Below are 23,049 nucleotides of genomic sequence, written 5' to 3'. Positions count from 1 at the left end.
GACTAAATTGTTTGCATAACTTTCAAAGACAGGAAGGAATCATACTGTAACAAAAAAATATAAGACGTCCAGTTATGTGTAACATATATATTTTTCTTTTTTTTTTGTAAATTACTTATTACAAGCACATCTCTGAATAGCACGTCTAATGTAAACTTACTAGCGTCACAGTTAACATAACTGCGGCACATATATCGAGGCACGGTTCTAGCATACCTACTACTATAGCTACACAAACACATATAACAATTAATGCACGTCTATATCACTTACAAGATTGTAAAACTACTGCTAGCACTGATACATAAATATGGTTAACAGCGTTCAAAAATATGGACTAGTAGGCATATATAAAATAACTACCTACTTCAAATTTGTATACTTACAAAAATAACTTCATCAAAATTTGTAAATTCTAGTAAAATTGTAGCTACCATATAACTACAATTATAGCCAATCAATCTAATGAGACTCTGAACCTTCTCTTTGCTCTGTACCTAACATTCAATCCATGGTATAATAATATACTCTGCCTGGTACTCTCTTCCCGTCTTTTCTAGGTCACCTGACTGACACAAGCCTACGTCATCATGCGACAGCGCTAAATGATAATATGCGATAGCGCTATATATAGCAGCCATGTTATTGTGACGTAAGCTTGTGTCACTCTGGTAAGAGAAGACCATGTTTTATTAGACTATGAGTCAATCTGATTTTGACATTGCAGATGTGATAAAAAGCTCGTATTCAGGATGCGTAGCCAACGTGCAATCGTTAACGCTCCGTAGGCGTAGCAAACGAAACGCAACTATCACTGTCGCACTAGTGGGGAAGAGTGATAGAGAGAGATAACTAACACACGCTACGGAGTGTTACCGATTGGCACGTTGGCTACGCGCCCGTTAATAAAAGTAGGTAACGGTATACAATGTATACTATACATTCTATTCTATAGGTACCTACTTTGCGAGTACCGTCAACTGGGGTAATTGGGGACACGTGTCTATCAGACAGTAATATTTTACTATGGACTAATGTACCTACTAGTACTAGTCGAAAGATTCATCATAAAATATGTGACGTTCCACGGCAAAAGGTACCTTATGGCGGCTGGCGCTTACGTCGCATAGCGCCGCAATAATATTGGAGCGGCGTTAATAATAGCGTAAGCGCCAACCGCCATAAGGTACCTTTTCCCGTGGGACGTCACATATAACAATGGTAGTTCTAGATTCAAAGATAGAAAACATGCCGCATTCATATAATTTGTTTGTTTCCTTTTACCCCTATCGTTTTGTTCCCTTGTTACCCCATTTGACTATACCCTTTACTTAGGTAAGGGTAGTTATACTAAATACATAAAATAATATAATTTATAGAATATGGTTAATTGCGCTAACCAAGCGTTTTCCTTCTAAGGAAGGTCAAATTACAAACAAATCAATCTTACATAAAATGAGAATTCTAAAACGTCTTACAATTATTTTGTTAAGATTACAACTGATAGCCTAAGGCACTTGAATGTTCATAATATGATTTCCACTTATCGTTTTAACCTTCGACCCGCTCATATAATCCGTCGTCACCGAGCGGACAAAACACCCTGTAAGTACCTGAGGCGACTAATAATAATACAACGGTATAAAATACTTGTGTGCAACTAGGAACTCTAGTGCATCCCGCAACTCGCGGGCATGGCACTGCTGGTGGCTACCAACCGCCGCGGTACTAAGTAGCTGCCGTTCGACGTTGTTCTTTCGCACTTGTCCGTGATAATCCAAGAGTGAAAGAATGACATTAAGTATATCCTCGGTCGTCCGTTGGTACCGCGGCAACTATAGGCGAAGCTCGTGAGTTGCAGCGCTAGCTGTCAGTGCGGACAGTGGGGCGGCTTGGAGCCCGGTGCTAGTTGCCGCCGTAGTCGCGCAGCTCGCGGTTGCCCAGCGGCAGCGTCGGCCTGAAATTGTGGAGTAACTCCATAGATTCTTCTCCGCACGACGCCTCGCCGCACCGTAATTTCCGCATCACAGCCAACTGAAACCAAACAAACATTATCTTTAATAATTCCGTCAAAAACGAAAGAAAAGTCTTTGGAAGTTTCAGCTTAGATCTTTAGGATGAGATACAATCGACATGAGATATACCTACCTATCAGAGCGGACGAGGTGCTCAGAAATATTTGAACAGGAACGCCTTGACAACACAGATATTTGTGAGCACATTAGCCGCTCCGATATAAGTTGTCGCTCGATTGTTCCTAAATGCAAAAATCTTAAAAGTTATCGTACCTACGTACCTACCATATGCCTATTTTTTTTTTATGGCTTTCCCCTCTTGTGTGTATTGGCAGGAGGGATATATGCCTATTGATTGTTGACATTTAGTTGAACGTGTTGTCAAAACAAATTTGCAGGCTCTTGGAAGAATTTAAAACGTCACATTTACGTGTTATGCGATAAGAGCCTGCCTATTACGACACGCTTATCTTAACGATTTCGAAAGTAAAGATTGTAGGCCGTGAACATCGGTAGGTAAACAGGTAAACAAACACACGGGAACCGGTAGGCGCCGCAAGCGGCTCGACTGCTGACTGAATGTATCCAAGGAACTGGTTTGACTTAACTAAACACTACCGTTTAATGTAAAAGTTGTTTTTCCAACTGGAGCATTTATAGCATCTAATAAAGTGCGCAATGAAATGCATAATTGCGTGTAGTCTTCATTACTCTTGATAGTCCCTGTATTTTTTTTAATTCGAAGGTAATGTTACTTATTCCAGAAACTAACTTGAGTAAGTACCTAGTCGTGAATAAATACACTGGTTGTGCTCATGATCGATCAGCAGTTCATTTAATAAATATATAATTAAAGGTACTTAGGTACTTCTCTACCTAAAGCAATGTGTAACATGACCATCAGTTTACGGATTATGAGGATCTTAGTTATCTACATAGGAATGTCTATATTTGTGCCTAGAGGTAAAATACTTACTTATACTGCTGTATGTCGCGTAACTAAGTCCATGCTCAATTATTTATAATGACTGTACGTGATCTCGATATCTTAATACTACCTGTTTCTGTCATAGCTACTTATATAATCCTAAAAATTATATGTTTAAAGTCACATCAAGGGTAATGTAATTTAAATTTGTAGGTAGGTAGATACTAAAAAAGAACTACTGTTTTTTAGGACTTGTAGACCTTCGATGGACCACAAACGAAAGAGAGCAAAAAAGTGTTTTTTTATCGTTTGTTTGTTGTTTGTAGAGTCTGCGGGGAAAGAGAAGAGTCGTGAAATGTATGGGCTCCCTTATACATTCCACGACTGTTCTTTCCGCACAGACTCTAGTTTGTTTTGATACTGCTTTAGCTTTCCAGACCCAATAAAAGGCGACCAGTTGTCACAGTGCATGGTGAACCCGCTTTTCAATTGTGCAGAGCAGTCCAAGGTTTTATATATATATTTAACTAGGTACCTATTTCGATTAGGTATTGACAGTTGATTGATCGTGATAGTCGTGAGGTGCTATAGAAAGAAAATAATAGGTTTAGTTACCTGTTCAGCGGAGACCTCAACGGGCTCCTTAAACAAGATCCAGGTGACACACTCAGTGCAGGGTGGCGTGGTCAGCGAGCCGGGGTACGTCCAGTAGGCAGCGCGCGCCGGCAGCAGCTGCGCCGGGTCCAGCGGGTCCGACATCGTCACCTTGTCGCCCTTGTGTCGGATGAAGGGGAGGAGGCGCACCACCTTGTCTAGTTCCGAGTGCTTTCTGCCGACCTGCAGAGGATTACGTGTTACATTAGGTAAAAATGGAATGAATTGCTAAGAGTGGGTATAGGTCTTTTAAACTTACTACGCACACGCTGACATTTTTGACCTATTTGACCAGGTTTGTACACGAAGATTTATATTTATCGATAAACTTGTTTTTTCTGCATCGAGCCGTACTTACTCAATAGGATAATCAACCATTTCCAATTCTAAGCTCATAAGATTATGAAACTGTTCGGCTTACTTACCCAATAGTGATAAATAGTATGAATATCAAGCAGGTCGGAGTTTCGAGTAGATTTTCTTAAGCAAGTGTATGGACTTAAACTGCTATTTTATTTGGTGATAGTCAGTCAGTTGAGACGGGTTTGGTGAAGTCGTGGGTGAAACTACTAAGAAAGCGCCAGAAAATGGTAAAGATAAATCGCTATTGGTGCAACAGGTTTATCACATATTTTTTATTACAACTGCATGTCCGGCCAATTTATTTAAGTACTTTCGCCTAGTTACATAAGATAAGCCTTTGTATTCACAATTTTCACCTTGGACCCTACCAAGATATTGATGTAAATAAATAGAAACCGGATAAATCCAGTATTGTGACTATCCATCATGATCATGGCGTGTACTTACTTATTTCAATGAATACTCGGTTGACAAAAAAAAGCCCCAAACAAGTATTCTGATAGACACGCGGAGTGTGAGGAGTGTGGGTAAGTAAACGTACAATCGATATGAGTTGAGTTATACGTTTTTACGTAAATTTTATGCATGTGTTCATCTCTTCATATTTATTTATGGGCACTTATTCATAGACACGTACGTATTGTGATGCAAATCTTATTCAGATATGTAATTCCTTTGTATTCAGATTTCGACCCAGAGCCGCCGGAGTTTGTTATTCATTATTGGGTATTATAACGTAAAGGAGAGTATTGACATCACACCGACGCAGCAATCCCAAGTGATAAGATACAGAACGAATAAAAACCAACCTAGGGTATGCAGAGCCTGCTCAGCGTAGGTTTCAGTAGTTGCCCGTTTTTCACAAAACGACGAGTGACGATTTGCTATCGGAAACTAGTGGTCTCGGAGGCCTTCAGTTTTTTGTTGGTATAGGTCGTAAATAAAAGTGTAAACACGCCCTTATAACTAATTACGACCAAACCGATATCATGTGATTCAGATCTAAGTTCGAATTAGGCTTTAGGCAATACGACTCAAACGTTTAAAGTGGGTAGGTACCTACTTAGGTAGACATGCCAATCATAAAAGGCCAGACAACCTAATTCTATGCGTTAAGGATGACTCACGTTAGACCGGGCCGTGTCCGGGCCGGAACTTCCGGCGCATCGTTTTCTACGGAAAGCATCACGTGATCGCCTGTTATGTCATAGAAAAGTAAGCGCCGGAAGCTCCGGCCCGGGCACTGCCCGGTCTAACGTGAGTCATCCTTTATTCACTCTCAGGCAGTAGGTATTAAATAATGAAGTTGCGTGTCACTATAAAAGGATTGAGCGTCCCCTGAGAGGCTTCAGCGCCGTACGAGTATCTAATCTACCTATTTACGTTTTTCTGTTCATTTGCACAACGCTAAAGGCTTAGTTCTCGAGTAGATGGAAGCCTGTTGTTTAACAAGATCAGTGTAACATAATAATGCGTATGAAGATTTTCTAACATAGTATACCTAAAGTGTATAAGTATACATAGGGCACAACGGAACGTTATTTCGCTTATGGCTATATTAATAAATGGATCAGCCTAACTGATGGAAGAGTAGGTCCTGTACTGGTTAATTATACCTCTGCTGCCTTACAGAAGACCGAACCATATTACCTAATCATAAAGGGTGCACCTACGTAAGCGCATCTATATTGTATGATCGGATACCATAAGTATCATAGGGTCCATAGCCTATGGACCCTATGATTACCTATGATACTATGGACCATAGGTCATATAGGTGCTTGTAATTAGTGTAAAAATAAATTTACAGTTACGATTTTTTTGCAATAGAGCACATAGCCCAACGACGCGCAATGGTGAAAGTTTTAAACAGAAGCGGCGCGCCGCGCGCCATTCTCTGAGTAGTTAGTTTGCTCTCTTCTCTTTCTAAAATGTACTCATTATTTAAATAGTACGAGTAAGGTATTAAAAATGCGTAAATATAATTCTGAGGAATGAGTAATTTTAATGTAAACAATACGATAACGCGTCTTATGTAATATTAAAACGGGGAGTGCGCGAATGATCAAGTGTCAGTGCTACTCGCTATGGCTACCTATAGGCGAATAAAATAATTTAATTTCTTATAGGTACCTAGAATTCAATTTTTTTTTTCAGTAAACAGCTAAAATGAAATCGACAGAACTAACCGCTGCACTAACATTTTTACGGGATATAAGTGTACCTACATACACATGTATATCTACACAGATATAACGGAAATTTCAATCAACGCAGCGTTCGGTTCGCGTAATGTGGCCAATCAACGACTTACGTAGTAGGTGTAGGTGGGAAAAATACATTAATACTACCCAACCATTCAAGTACCCTAACATATCTGTAATAAATATTCAACTCTTCAAATACAAAAACTGGTAATTTGATAAGCACGCCAAATCGCTCAAATCAAATTACTGGACAAATAACGCCGCCGAAAATTATCATCCGTGTCGTTGCGGATCGTGATTATTGTGGCCTCGCGAGATATTAATATATCTCGTTCTCATCGTATCGTAGCCTTTTCCCGGTTGCATCCTTAAGAAGTCCGGCAGATTTTAACTCATCTAACAAAAAACCAGCATCTCTAACGTTGCAAAAAAACCGCCAAGCTCAAATGAGACTGGGCCCGCCACGTCTATCAGTGTTGCCAACTTGGCATTAATGATGCCAGATCTGGCATATTTTCACTCGCTTTGGCACCAAAATTTTCCATTTAGCATCTGGCATATTTTTTTGCATAATTTACTCTAAGCCAAGTTTGCAGCAACAATATGCGCCATCGCCTTATGTGGTTCATATTTTCATATGAATTTTGACTTTGGTGGACGGATGGACGTCAACGGACTATATAAAGTTGGTCAAGCAGATCTTGTCAGTAGAAAAAGGCGGTAATTTTGAAAACTTTATGTGTTTTAAGTGTCTAATTTCAAGTGATATTTTAGCATTTTTTTAGCATAGGTGGTTAAAAAATCTTTGGCATAATTTTGGCATAATCTAGACATTAGTCTAGCATTTTTTCAAAATCCGAGTTGGCAACACTGACGTCTATCGCATGCATCCGGATAGGTGGGCTAACTTAGCCACCAAGTGGATGCCGATAAAGAAGCGTGGGCGGGGTAGGCCCAGGAGGAGATGGCGCGACGACTTTCACACCTTCCTTTACAACTGGCCGGAGGAAGCACAATATCGGTAGTTAAGGAGAACCAGGGGAGAGGCCTTTGCCCAGCAGTGGGACACTCATATAGGCTGAGAAAAAAAACATGAGAAGAGCCGGAGAAGATCATACTTAGAAATTTTCCTAACTATGCATTGTATTCTTAAAAATCTGATTATTAGTGGTGTACGGGTCTACAACATAATAATAATATACATATCGCGCTCTATCTAATACATAGTTAACTGCATGGTAAATTTTGCCAGTCAGTACCATATAAGAAAGAAATCCATTTACCATCAAGAGCACGCCAAGCACAGCGAGTCCGTCAGCCTGTCCAGCGGCCTCGGTGAAGCTGTTGTACTTGGTGGTGTTCCAGTGCACGAGATGCAGCTCGCCGGAGAAGGAGCGCCCGTCCACCGTGTGCTCCGAGCCCACGCCGTTCTTGGCGCCCCAGTGGCAATGCCACTGCTCCAGCTTGTAAACGTCATTTCCGAGCGGGCCGCCGCGGAGTTCTGGAATTGAGATAGTTACCTATAATCAGCATTCTACCAAAAAAAAGTTTCTTTCGTGATTCGCTATGCTAAGCAGTTTGTTACCTATTTAGCAGTGGCGGCGCGTCCATAATAGCCGATTCCCACCGGCTTGCCTGTTTTTGGACCTTTGAGCAGAGTTCTAAAGGAAATATGTAAGCCAAATTAGCCCCGGCTTGCCTATGGATATGTTTGACGAGCCGCCACTGCTATTTAGGTACATTGATTAGGTAATGTAAAGTCTATCATGGACTTTATTTGTACACTCAACTGTAAAAATATGGGTGCACAAATCATCTCAAAAATATGTCCCATACCCGCCAACGCCAGCCACGCCAGCTCTTATGTCAGCGAATTAAGAACTATGGGACATATTTTTTTGTACAAGTTGGCTACACCCATATTTTTACAGTTGACTGTACAAATGTTTGGTACTCGTCTTTTGAAAGTATAACGATACCTGGACAATTAGATCATGCGCAGGCAGAGCCGTAGAACTTATGTTTGATCAGTCAGAGCGACTATCCGACAAGTAGCTACGTAGATAATCAGCCGGCCTAGCCAAGGTGACAATCGCTATCGCTTCGACAACGAAACGCTTTATGTCTCTCTATGACTCTTCCATAATAGTGCGACAGTGACAGTTGCGTGTCGATCGCTACGGAGCGTAAGCGATTGGCATGTTGGCTAGGCGGCCAGCTGATGTAGGTGAGTCACCAATTCTGCGACTTTGGGGACGGCGCGATGGAAATGCAAATTACATGCGTTTAATGCACCTGACTTATTTACAATTCAAAGTACAACAGTACGAAACCATTATGATAAGTTTTAGTTATATGCACAGATGATAAGCATTTGTATTTAGGCTTTGAAAATTAATAAGATTCACCATATACTGAAATAAATGTCATATACTTGATATATATACTTACTAAGAAAAAGTGACCAAGGCCCCCAGTGCCTCAGGCTGGAATCGAACCAGCATCCTCTGCTATCGCGGCAGGTGCAAGACTCATCATAACAAACGCAAGAAACTAATTTAGGTACCTCTACTGTACGATCAAATTGAGCAAGACTACCTACCTAAATATTTACAAACATTTAAAAATACCACGTTTTAATAGTTTGTCTTTGTATTTTACGCGCGTGCGTAAGATCTTGTATGGGGAAATCTAAATATAGATGTTGGTTAAAAAAACCGGCCAATTGCGGGTCGGACTCGCGCACGAACGGTCCCGTGGGTACCATTACCTACGCAAAAAACGGCAAAAAAACACGTTTGTTGTATGGGAGCCCAACTTAAATATTTTTTATTGTTATATATGTATACGAGTATTTACAGCGGCAACAGAGACACATCAGCTGTGAAAATTTCAACTGTCTAGCTATCACGGTTCATGAGATACAGCCTGGTGCGGGTGACAGACAGACAGAGGGACAGTGGAGTCAGTAATAGGGTCCCCGTTTTTACCCTTTGGGTACGGAACCCTAAAAAAGGATTCTTAGAATTGCATTAGTAGGAAAACTAAACTTGAAAATGTGCTAATGTCGACTAAGTGAGGATAAATAAATACCTGCTCGAAGCAGATTACTTAGAGTAATGGATATTGTTGAAATAACGGTACATCACCAAGTACTATCATTCCAAGCCTATTGGTATGCCAAGATAATTAATAGGTACCTACTGGGAAAACTTAACGACAGATACTTCGTTCCAACCTAATGAAAAGCAAGTAGGTAAGTAAACTATACATTCTGTCGTTCTCTATTCTCTACGAAAAAGGGTTTTCATGAACGTAGAGTTCATAACCAAATCGGAAAAAACAATGGCCACTATAAGCGACATATGGAAAATAGTCTGCACACTAAGATCCCTCATGTAATCTGAACGACAACGTTACGGGTGACGCTCAGTGTTAGTCTCTTACCAGAATCGAATCCATTCTCATCTACCCTCCAGCAGTACCCTGGATTGAGGACGGAGCGCGTGTGGTTGACGGAGTACCGCCAGGCCAGGGGCGGGGCGCTGCCGCCACTGCTCGCCAGCGAGGTGTCGATGTCCACGGGGCTCTGCCGCGCGCCTCGCGCCTCTGGGAATTTCTCTGTCCACGTCGACGGCCCTGGGGACAGGATGCAACACTTAGATCAATATCACCGTGTGAAACGGGATGGGCGCAGGAGCCCCCATCATAGAGATATGACTCCCCTACGAGACCCGCCTTCGGAGTTTGTCACATTTAAACACATAGGTACTTATGAGTTTGATAATAGGTACATCTAGACACGCGGCAGCGTGTCAAGCCAAGTTCAAGCAAAGGAACTGGCTAGCCAGCGCCAAGTGTAATATTACACGAACCACTTGGTGCCACTTTTGACCCTTCTATAACTCAAAACATCTTTTAACGTAAACACATAAAACTACGTGTGTTTAATTATATCCATAAGGACATCTAGAAGCCTAAATTTCATGAAGCTAGCTCAAACGGTTATAAAGATATGAAGGCCAAAAAGTCGTAAATTTTAAAACTGACTGACAGACTTATAGTACCTAAACCTAACCTACTTCAGATGACCTAGAAGGATGAAATTTGGAACCCAGCTCAGTTATTGTGTGAAAGCGTAGGAAAAAATCTAAAAATAAAAAAAAGTTATAAAATAGGGCCCCCCCTATTTTATAACTTTTTTTATTTTTACCCCATACAAAAAAACCATTTTTTATTGTGACTGACATATAAGTACCTAAACCTAACCTACTTCCAGATGACCTAGAAGGATGAAATTTGGAATCCAGCTCAGTTATTGTGTGAAAGCGTAGGATAAAAATCTAAAAATAAAAAAAAGTTATAAAATAGGGGGTCCCCATACAAAAAAAACATTTTTTATTGTGACTGACATATAAGTACCTAAACCTAACCTACTTCCAGATGACCTAGAAGGATGACATTTGGAATCCAGCTCGGTTATTGTGTGTAAGCGTAGGAAAAAATCTAAAAACAAAAAAAAGTTAATAAATAGGGGGGGGGGGTCCCCATACAACCATACAAATTTCTTTTTTATTGTGACTGACATATATAGTACCTAAACCTAACCTACTTCCAGATGACCTAGAAGGATGAAATTTGGAATCCAGCTCGGTAATTGTGTGTAAGCGTAGGAAAAAATAAAAATAGTTAAAAAATAGGGGGGGTCCCCATACAAAAAACCTGTAATACGCGCTAAACAACCGGCCAACGGTGTGTCGTTGGCGGTGCGCGGCACCACATAATTAATACAAAGAACAGAAGTAAAAAACATGCAGCGGAAACACAAGAAAAAACATTAAATCTCAATACTCAATACCTGCCTAGTTTTCTTTACAAAAAGTATTGATATCCCATCAAAAACATAAATGTAAAAAAGGAGAGCCAAGTTCAATACAAAAATTATGCTTGGCTGTGGGGTACGCCGCATAAAGAATGGAGATCTAAATGAGTGCCAAGTTCTATGCAAAATCCAAATATGTATTTATAGGAACAAAATAACATTATAAACAAGTATTAAACTCTATTTCTTTGCTTTATTGGACACCTATAACAATTGCTGTTATTTAAAAAAAATGTGAGATCTTAAAGTAGGTTAGATTTGGCTTGGCCAGTTTTTATCAGAATTACAAAATATATATGTTGAATAACTTTATAAAATGACTGATGTAATGAAAACTGGCCAAGTCAAATCTAACCTGCTTTAAGATCTCGCATTTTTTTTAAATAACAGCAATTGTTATAGGTATCCAATAAAGCAAAGAAATAGAGTTTAATACTTGTTTATAATGTTATTTTGTTCCTATAAATACATATTTGGATTTTGCATAGAACTTGGTACTCATTTAGATCTCCATTCTTTTTGCGGCGAACCCCACAGCCAAGCTTAATTTTTGTATTGAACTTGGCTCTCCTTTTTTACATTTATGTTTTTGTTGGGATATAATATAAGCTATTTTGTTTGGCCTTCATAGTTTTGAAGTTAGAGCGCGGCCACACTAGCGATATGTGAGCGAGTTGGAAGCGAGGCGAGCGCGCAGCGAGTTCGCCGCGAGTTCGCTGCGAACACGTAACGACCCATTCCAGTGAAAGGGACAGCACGATTAGATCCTGAACCGCTGTCAAACTTCGGTTTTGTAGGGAATTTCCTTTCTGTACGGTAGTACTATTATTTATTCTGTGATTATAGGTATCTAAAGGCCGAGTCTCCGTTTGATAGATTTTAGATTTTCCTTCGGGTGTGTGTAAATGAACACTATCATATTATTAGAAACAGATCCCTAAAAAATCGATGTACCTAGTTTAATCAATTCTTACCTCATAAACCTCATTCAGCAGTTGACATATCTATAATACATGCACAAGCGCATATTAAGTATAGGAGTGGAGAGATAAATTGTTCTGAATAAGTGAAGGGTAAAGTAGTAAAGTACCTACCTACGTGAAGGGTAAATGCGATCAGTCATTAGCATTTTATCAATTTATTGCAAATTACATTAAAATATTTGTATTAATAGTACTTAACTGATTTTTGTATCATTAACTACTTTTAACTGTAGCGGTAACGCAAATTACAGGTGCATGGTTCATAAAATTAGTCCAACAAAGAGCATTAATTAATTTCTGTTATAGTAAGTAAAATGGAATGGTTATTAAAATGTTCCAAATATTTTAGTAAGTAGGTAGTACGCCCGTTTCCGTTGCAGATGAAAAAATCTCGGTAGCTCAGTTGGTATTTAATGGTGGGCAGGTATATTGCAGTTACGAGTTCGACGCTCGCCCAGGACAGGGAAATTTAAAATTGAAAAAAAAATGTTTTTTTGATCTATTGTATACTTTTGAAATTTTGGTGCTTCTGATGTTTCAAATGTTTCTAGGTTACCTATCCAATCTAATCAATCGTGACCCTAACACATTAATTAAAATTTAATAACGATAAAGTAAGTATAATTCAAGAGACATCGCAAGAATAGAGTTGGAGTTGCTTGAAAATCTAATAATAGCTGAGAATAATAGCTTGAAAATCTAATAAAAGATGTAATTTAGTTAATGGACTCTACTTAGATGTGGGCAGGTAAAGTAAGGAAAATGCTGCATGATTTGACTTTGTTTGGATACTTTGGACTCGGAAGCTGAATGGCAAATCGCGTGTGAAGGCCTCTGTCGCCAAACTGTGACCGTTTTCACTCGAGTTGCTGCCGGCGGCGTGACACTGACGTGGCATGCGCCCGCGCCTTATCTTATCAGCGCCCGCGGCGTGGAGAGATGAGACAGCGGGGAGAAACATTTTTATAATGATAACTCTTAAATTACAACTTCCTGATTACCAACAATTCAGGCCAAAATTATTTGTTTTTCACGTCAAAACAGAGCGCAAGTGTGATCAAATAAATAGAGCGTCAAAACCATATAAACTCAAGTGAATGCAGTTATTTCTCATAAAAATAAGGAATCGTAAAATAAGGCTATTATTCGTTTTATTTTCATTTGTCTGGATTGTTCGCCAGATGGTCGCCACTCGCCAGTTGGTAGCGCAAGAAGATTAAAGTGAAGCGCGGTGTTATGGAGGCACAAACGACGCTTTGACTAAAAGCGCGAAATGTTAGATGCTCTATAAAATGCTATTCTTGAACTTTATTCGCAACATGATATAGAATCTAGACACGTAATTGTTTGCCGAACAAACACTGAAAAACAAAATCGTTGGCCTTCATAATTGCTGGAAAAGTCGTCAACAAGAAAAATGTGATTACGGCTCTACATTTTTAACTAACGGTTTTCTACGAATAACAAACTGTTTTTCTTCCCTAAGTAGGAACTTAATATTGATACCTTTTAACTAACGGTTTAAGTCACATTACTGTGTTACAAAACAATCCAATTAGAGTTAATTTATTTATTTTAAATAGTCAGGTAGCTTCTTACATTACAGATTCCTCGAATAATGCTGCAATGTATGTCCACGAAAACCTATTCTGCAATCAGTATAATAATTCTTAGGTAGTTAGAGATGCAACGGATAGTTGTTTGGCCGGATACCGGATACCGGATATTCGGCCTGACCATCAGCCGAATATCCGGTATCCGGCCGCCGGATATTCGGCCAGCTGAACTATACCTACATTTCGGTTTTTCAGGTGCGCATTCTGCAGATTTGACCTGTTTCCTAGTGAACGTTCGCGCGGACTCATTTCTAGGTTCGAAATGAGTGCGCGTGCAAGTCAATGGAATTATTAAATTGTTTTAATATTAGTAAAATCATGGCCGGATAGTAAAATCATGGCCGGATAGGCCGGATACCGGATAGTAACCGGATATCCGGTGCATCTCTATTAGTAACTGAACGGGTATCCTTATAGTAGGCCCTTTCACATCGCTTTAATACTTATCGTGAACAACTAAATCCCCCTCACAGAACTCCAAAAGTGTTTTTGTGGATTTATTCCCCACGGTGAATCAGCAGGTAGCGAATATTTTTTCAAGACTAAGTACTACGCACTTGTATATCTGAATACTTATATAGGTATCATTATGTCAAATCATTACCCATTTTGAACTACTTTAAATAGGGCCTTATTACTGTTCCAGGGGCAAAAACAAGGACAACGGGACCAATCTAAGATATTTATCATTTATTAAAAGTAGTGACATGTACGTCTGCAAATAGGTTTGGAGTACTTACCCACCTACATACATGTAATGATGTGCTGATTTTAAGGCGATAAAAAAGAACACACGCCATTAACGCTAGATGTTTATATAAATATCAGTCGACCGCTGACAATCGGGAAAATAGCAGAAGTGTGAATTATTGGTTTGAACTTCGTCATAAATCTTTTGATGGACATTAACGTCATATGATCATCAATGAGCGCGACTACCTATTTAGCAGAAAAAACATTAGACGCTGATCAATTCTGATTTAGCACTTCAATGAAAGGTGGGTGTTGATGAAAATATATGCGGTAATTTATCAATTGAGGTCGCTTTGGTACCGGATGTTCGCAATACAAATTGCAGAAGCTAAAAACAGTATTGAACCAATATTGCCATGCTTGTTGGGAACCAGTAATTCAGTCAATTGAAGGTTCAGTGCACTGTACTGTGACTACGGCGACCAGTTAACTGGCGCTCTGGACCGACCTGCTATATTATACACCACACGTGGGCACTTTATTCAAATCATACTCGAACTAGTTTATCATCCATTGACTACAAATTGATGTAGGTAGTTCATTTAAACTAGGTTTGTTGTAGCTACGAATATCAACATCGTGCACATGTCCAATTTGACAAATGTGTTGATTTTATTTGATCAATAAATTATCCTTCCCGTTTATATTTGCAGGCGAGCTGCGTTTATTTTCGGATAAGGTTCATCGCGCTGTTTACTCTTGCGTCCTTTATTTTTGGTTCCTGCTTAATTGTTGTTTATATTACATGTACAAATGAGTTCATCCCCATTCGGTTGTCATTGCCTTTCTGTATTTGTTTACTGTTTATTTAATACAGAAGATGTAATTTAATTTAATTATCCGACAATCACTGTATTTTATGGTAATGTATAAACCACTGGCCACACTAGTCAACAAAATAGCGTCTACAGCGGACGTAACCGTAAGCCGTGCGGCTGCATTTCTGTGCGACCTCGGCCTTGCTTATCTCGCCCAGATTTTATTTATCTCGTGTTTCATTAAGTCCTCGAATTACAGCTTCAAGGCGCTTGTCCTTTTAGGGAACCCGTTTTTGCGTATCCATTTTAAAATCGCGTTTATACAGCACAAACCTAAAAGCTGCGCTGATTTGTCAATATATAGTTATTTGTTTTACAAGGGGGCAAAGTTGTTGTTTAACCGCTCGTGCTAATATTGATACCCGAGCAAGCGAAAGATTCCAAAATTGAACCACGAGCGTAGCGAGTGGTTCGAAAATTGGCATCTTGAGCGTTGCGAGGGTTTCAAAGCACGAGGGTTAAACAAAATTTGCCCCCGAGTGAAACACAGAATTTTTCACCACACCAACCCGAAGCAAATATTAAATGTAAAATATCAAACAAAATCAAACCAAATTGTGGCGGACTGGCCTTTTTGGCCACACGTCTATGGTTCAACGAGTTTTAGGCTGAAGCATGACATTCAGAAACAATCGCTGATTTTTCCGTGTCATTTGAATGTTATTGAATTTATTAATTAATTATAGGAGATTTATTATAACGGGAAGTTTCATTCGACTCCGCCAGTAGGTCTCCTATAAAATCATATCCAAATGAATGATATGAAACATTTATCATCGAAAATCATCATTTAAAAGTCCATTCTACCAGCAAAGATAAGTAAACAACTCAAAAATTGCATTTGATTACTTTGCCTCACATGTGAATAAAATGCAACTTTGCTATCGGTGTTTGAAGTGCAAAGTAAGCCTTTCCGAGCTGGTGTGGTGAAAAATACCTTACTAGTAGGTGCCATATGCATTGACGTTGAATTAATGGCCTTACGGACACTACGAAGTGGGGCCAGAAAAGTGGTGCGCAAATGGTGTCTGTGCACATTTCGTTCGTGCGCATGTTCGCTCGGCGTATGAACGCCCTATCTTTACTTTTGAACTCTTTGGCCAGGTGCCTGTATACTAAGAAAATTGTTTAATCGGCGTAGTGCTAATGCCTATTTAGCTACCAAATTATAATATTATATTTTATTGAAAATTTTATTAATATTAAAGCTATATGAAATAAGATTACCTAGAAGTTAATGGTTGCTTAGGTACTCGTACAAACATCGTTGACAGATTTGTTGTGGTCTGATTAGTCAGATAGTTAAAGAAAATTGTGATTATATTTTCGGACATTTTGAAATCTACTGATATCAGGCACCTCTTTAAATACTCATGTTAATATTATTTATATTAATACAGTAAAGTTAATGTTCAAGTCTGCATTGAACGCGGGTACGCCGCGCTGTCGGAGGCGAGCCGGCGAGGTCGACTCCTCTACGAGTTCTACGACTCGCGGCAGTGATCCTGCGCGAAAGCGTTACTACCTGCGATTGTTATTACTAGTTACTACACTCTTATATGTATGTATAATACCTATTCAACTATTGTCATTGTCATATTCATTTGTTACGCATTCAAAATTATTTCAATTTATACGCAACAAAATTAAGCATTTACTTTTCAACCTTTATACCGGAAACGTTTATAATTTTAATTGACTTCCTATTCGAAGTGGAGATATATTTATAACTGTGTTTTTCTCACTATTGTCATGCGCTAGGTGTGTCGCTGAACATAGCGGGTATGTAATTTTGTAGTTAGTTAACAGTGATGAACACCGACCACCAAGTAAGGTCGTCTCATGTAATCGCACCGTGAAGAAGCATTCTGGTAGAGCCTGGGTGCAAGGCGGAGTCGCTCCTCACGTTAGAGATGTCATTACCGTGGCCAATAGACTACTCGACTTAATAACCCTTTATTATCTGCACGCAAACAATACGTAGGTAGCTAACCCTATTGACATCGAAACACACTCTGCAATCTTTGCCTACTTAATATGCAAGATTACAGATGCATTCTTGACGTCACTTTTGTTTAACTGACGGTGGTAAGACATGGCGCCCTTCGTATAGTTAAGCAAGTGGTGCAATTGGAGAAGTTATCTAAAATAATATTGATTTGAAGAACCAAAGAAGGTACCTAATACCTATACCTAATGTACTTAATAGTTACTTATACCTTTTAGGTTCGAAAGCAGAAATCGGTAAATTTTAGGTATTAAATTCCAGAAAAGTTTGCAATTCCTTTTAATTAAATCTCAAATTTGTTTTGTTTAAAATAAAGAAGCCAGTTTTTATCGATTATTCATTAAAAAAAACAAACCACCCTCATGATCGAAGCCATCACATGCCGAAAGTTAAATACGGAAGCGTATCTGGCCCTGACTAACCTTTGCATTCTTCGGTACCTATTTCCCGGCAGTCTAATTATTTCGAAACGCGTCTAATCATCGACTTTATAACCGATACAATTGATTGTCTAATAATGCGTAATACATTTCGTTCTCCTCCAGACGATCGAGATATGTATTACTTATTTATGTTATTCCATTGAACACGGTAAGGTACAGGCACTTAGGTAATGGCGTCTCACGGAGACAATAGATTGGATGTTTTATTAATGTGAAGCTATGATTAGATAAGATGGATTAGAAAAGGCATGCTTTCTTTGTTAGCAAATAGTCACGAGTTTGGCTGAGCGGCGACTATTAAGTAGGTATTTGTTTACTTAATGACTCCTACCTAGTAAATAATTGTACAGTTTAGCTGAAGTACAGATTTTCAGGGCTTTTTGGTATTATACATTTATCTCGAACGTCAGACTTTTTATTTGTACAACGATAAATAGTACTTAACATAATATGATCTACTTACAGCTTTTTTAGTTGACTATACGAAAAAATATTAAAAAATCCTCACTACAGATAGAGTACCAGTTGTAGTTGTAAAATACTAACGCAAACTAGTACTAAGCAGTGGGTTACCTATTTGATGAAAAATCGTGCCTAACTAATAAATAGCTCCACCATCCAATTTTTATCTATTACCTATTTACTTTACCATTAACTTTACCAATAATTTGCGTTCGAGATGTTCAAATGTATGTAAACTATAGAGGCAACAATAGAATAATTGCTTGGACAACGGAAATACACGTTCTACTATACTGAAACGATTGTAGCTTTAGTCGTAAGTATATGTTCTTATCTCAATAACTATGAGGAGAACATTTCTTAAGAACAATAGTAAAAAGGTTTTTTTTGCACAATTGCTTAAGTACTTATAATTATATAAGTAATTAGGTAGGAGTAGCCTAACGTTATTTAAATATTGTATGATCAGATACTTAATAAGTATATTTATTGCACCTATCAATATAATGATTTTTATTATTTGACCAATCTGCTGCCTCAACTTCTATTATAGCACAGAACCAGACAGGTTGTTCGTAGATTAGGTTAGGCAATCAAATTGTCATTTTGAAGCTGGGAACTAAAAACCGACCTTAGACGTGGACACAAATAAACCGTGAATGAGGGTGCGGAAATATTCCCGACTCTCCCAAGTAGTAGCACAGTCAATGATATGAGAATTTCATAATGCGATTCCGGCCGTCGGCGTAATTGCAATAAACGCCCGGTTATCGGCGTTGTAATAATTCCTCATTGACGTCTCTTAGCCAGATGAGACAATTGTTACGGAGCCGCCTCTATCATTTTGTTAATACATATACAATTTATCGACCCTATGAAGAGCACAATCAGTGATAATTAAATTTCTTGCGAAGGTGTTATCAGTGTGTGACTTAATTTTGTAAAGTTTTTATACTAGTACATAGTTATTTAGAGTATGAAAAATATAGACAGGTCGTGCAATTTCCAGGCAAATTATAGGAATTTAATTGAAACTTAATATTTCTGTAATCCGTAAAAAAAACTCTGTATCATCAATTCATCAGTAACTCTCTGTAATCATAAAATGATTAATATTAATTTAAGCCTAAGTACTACATGTATGAAGGTGGACGCAAAACAAAAACTATGACATCATCACCTTTTAATATAAGTTTTTGTTAGCTACATAGTTGAATAGGCAGCGCTAACTTAAGTGTGGTTTTATTTATTTTACGTTTTATAATAACTTTGATATGTACCAGACGCTTTTCGGTGAAGGAAAAATATCGTGAGGAAACCGGATTAATCCCAATAAGGTCTAGTTTACCCTGTGGGTTGGAAGGTCATATGGCAGCCGTGGCAATATGCGGGGACAATGCGAGGAAGATGATGACGTTTTATAATAACTTCATTCAAATGACTTCACGAATCTACACTAAAATGAAAAATAATAAAGAACTCATTATGAATGCTAATGAAACAAAGTCACCGAATTTTAGTATTCAGTCGAATAATTACTACGTCTGACGATGGCCAACGAGATTATGCTGAAAGGCTTCGAGATAATGAGCTACGATTAAAGTTGACATGACGACGTTATTATTAGTCTTTGGAAGAATAAAAATTAACATAAATTTCAAGGTTGTTGAAAATTGGTGTATTTTTCAGAAATCATTAGACACGCGTTCGACGTCTGCATAACTTGTATTATTTCATTTATATCTCCAAGTGTCCAAGTATTAAAATTGGAGTTATAGGCTGGCGCGTAAGTACCCACTAGTACATTTAGGTGTATTGTATAGGTTATCATTATCACTGTTTTCAGCGCAGACGCTTCAGAAACCAGCCTAGAGTGGTTAAGGTTTCCTTCCTGTCTAAAATCTATGTAAATTGTAACCCATGACAGTACCCATAGTCTATGATTTTGAAATTTTTAAATATACTCAAACTTCTAAGTTGCCTATTAAAGTCTGTGCGGAAAGAGAAGAGTCGTAGAATGTATTGGGCCCCATATTATAAATATAATCTGCGCTTGCACTGTGTTTGGATTATATTATTTTTTTATTTCTTCGCAGCTTATCAGTTGAGAAGAGAGGATGTTGATTTATAATGTTATCTTTTATCTATAAGTAGTTCGTAGTAAAGATGTATGATGCATATTATAATGCAATCAAACGCAACTGAATTCTTCAGCGGTGATGCGCTTGGGTGATTAAACTTTCCCTGTCTGATGTTGATACATTTTAGGAGATAAAGGGTTTCAAGTGTGCACTTATTGTTTATCTCATCGATCAGTGCTTAGAACTTTCTTATCTGTATTGAATATCTTAGCTTTGTAGAGAGTACCTATACCTACGCTTATGACGTTAAGCGTCGCATAGGGGTTATATTAATGTAGGAGAAGGTAGAGAAACAAGTCGGGTTAAATTGACATAGGTATGTGTATAATTTAAAAAAAATTAAGGTACCTACGTCGAACGGTCTTTCAAAAAAACGTACTTAACCCATATTACCCATAAGAGTACCGCGAACGTTTTGTGTCGTGCCATAGAAAGAAAAGAAACTATAAATATATAGCTGGCATTGGCATGCTTAATTTGAAGTGTTTTTTAATAATGTTAATATATAGTGCCTTTAACTTAAGCACACCACTGGGAACTCTTGGTTCTTGGTAGAGTAACTTCTTTGCATGCATGATAGGTTAGGATACCCAGCAGAAGTCAGGAACACAAGTCAGGATCAGGACACGTCAGTCAGTCAGTAGATATGTCAGTGTCAAATGTGACGTTTCTTCAAACAAAAACGTCACTTTTGATTCTGACACATCTAATCCATATCGTTTCTAGATCTATTAATTGGCGTATCTTAAAGTTCGAGTCGTGCAGCAAATCGTGCCCGCGCGTAGTGTGAAAATATGAAGAATTAGCGGTAAAATCTGCGTTCGCGGTGAACCATTTTTAGACTCTATTCCAGTATATTAAGGTTCAAAAGTGGAACACCGTGAACGCAGGCGACTGTACAGAAAGTGTTCGATGGAAGAAGTTTCGTTGGAAGAAGTTTCGTACCGGACTGATCTAGGCCAACGCTCGGCGCACGCAATCTCTACCACTTAATTTGGCACTACTTTTGCTGTGTTCGCGATTTACTAATCACTCAATTATAAAGTCGTATCGTGAGTATCATTTCATAACACCCTTTACAATCATTAGGAATACAGCTATTTTTATTGTGATTAGAATGGTTACTCATAGAGTGGTAATGATTCATTTATCATTTTTGATAACCGAGAAAATTCCCAAACAGGGCAAATCGCTTTTCTTAACCTACTTGATCGGCAATCGAACGCAGAATCACAGCAGGCACTTATTTATTTGTCAGATTGCAATAAGAATCATCTTGATTATATTATATAAACATATACATACACAGCAACGTACAGCGTGTAAATTTTATACGGGCGTATATTTTAAAGACTATTAGTATCGGACCTAAGAAACCTATATCTACATTTCATTAAAAATCAGATTTATTTTCATATAAAATAATTGAGCTGCAGTGTAAGGCAAGTTATAGGTAGGTACTAATTTAGGTTCCCCTAATGAAGTAAATGAGGAGGGGATTTTGGTGATATAATACAGTAGGGCTCTAGTGCAGGTTCAAGTGTTTCCTCACAGAGATCGATGAGGATGAGAGGGATGATAGAAATTATCAATGACTTTTTGATGTACCTACCTATTACATATATGTAGACGGTACTAGATATGTTTCTTATATGATCCTATCGAATTTTATGATCAGTGCATAACTATGAACTTACCCAGAAAATGAAACCTATCTAGTTAGAAAGGTTTCATTTTCTGGGTAAGTTCTGAAAGTACTATGCGTGTGTTACATGTTTTTAATTTATACATTTGTAGTATTTCTTTATTCCAAATGAGAAGTAAACAATAGCTTTACGTTGTAGCCTTGTGTGTTATATTATGTAAATAAGCAGGTGTATCATAAACGGAACGAAATTGATAACTCATTCATAAACCGCAGAAACACGTCAATTTTATGTTATTTAATTATTCATTTAAATATCTTTTAAAAGTGTGTCTTACTTAAATGTAAAAGTATCAGGAGTTTACAGAAGTGCTTCAGACCCATAAGAAAATAAAAACTATAGGTACGTTTTGTTTATAAGGGTCACGTGCGGCGATGTAAACAAAACCGGTTGCGAAAACCTGTTCATCCGTAAACACATTCAAAACTCACCATTCGCGCCTGTATATCCCCATTCCTGTTCTGCCATTGTCACTGTAGTCACTATATCGTAAGTAAGTAAGGATTAGATATGCACGTGCGGAGGTCGGAGTGCACTGAGCGTGGTCGGGTCGTGACTGCGCGCGGGCGGCGCGGGCCTCCGCTTTATACGAGTGAGCCGGCTGCAATGAGGTGCGGCGCTCGGTGTCGAGCCCGAGCCGGCACACGAGCACTCCCGCGCTGAAGCAGCGCGCGGGCGCGGGAGCTGCGTCACCGACCCACCGCCTCACCGCCGGCGCCGCCGCCGCGCCGCTCGCCACTGCTCGCTGCGCCGGCGACGATGCCTCTCCGCCCCTCTACACGCTCTACACTGCTTTCTGATTACTGAAATATTTACATTTTAATCGCAATTGTCACATGTCAATGCTATAAAAAGTATCTCCATAGAAAAGGTCTGTTCATTTTATGTTAGTTAGTGATAAGAGAAAACCGTTTAATACATAATATAATGCATTTATTTTATAATTATAGTGATAAATCGATAATTATGTAATTTCAAGTGTTTTCATATTATCATTTGCGTGTTATACCTACATTAATATTTTAACTATCTATTATATAGACTTGAGTGTATAAACAGTCATGTTATAT

General features: G+C 38.6%; 1 protein-coding gene across 1 annotated transcript; it reads right to left on the bottom strand.

The window, feature by feature from the left end:
- Nucleotides 1-72: 72 nt before the first annotated feature.
- Nucleotides 73-22,725, bottom strand: LOC134679998 (carbonic anhydrase 1). Its single transcript, XM_063538967.1, has 5 exons — nucleotides 22,411-22,725; nucleotides 9,615-9,806; nucleotides 7,451-7,668; nucleotides 3,559-3,780; nucleotides 73-2,034 (listed from the first exon to the last, which is right to left on the bottom strand). Exons 1-5 carry the CDS (start codon nucleotides 22,445-22,447, stop codon nucleotides 1,906-1,908), a joined length of 798 nt encoding a protein of 265 aa, XP_063395037.1. The 5' UTR covers nucleotides 22,448-22,725; the 3' UTR covers nucleotides 73-1,905.
- Nucleotides 22,726-23,049: the final 324 nt, after the last annotated feature.

The sequence above is a fragment of the Cydia fagiglandana genome, chromosome 3 (genome assembly GCF_963556715.1).
Source record: "Cydia fagiglandana chromosome 3, ilCydFagi1.1, whole genome shotgun sequence".
NCBI classification, from domain to species: Eukaryota; Metazoa; Arthropoda; class Insecta; order Lepidoptera; family Tortricidae; genus Cydia; species Cydia fagiglandana.
The sequence above is the reverse complement of the archived record's forward strand: the minus strand, read 5'-3'. Positions and strand labels throughout refer to the sequence as shown.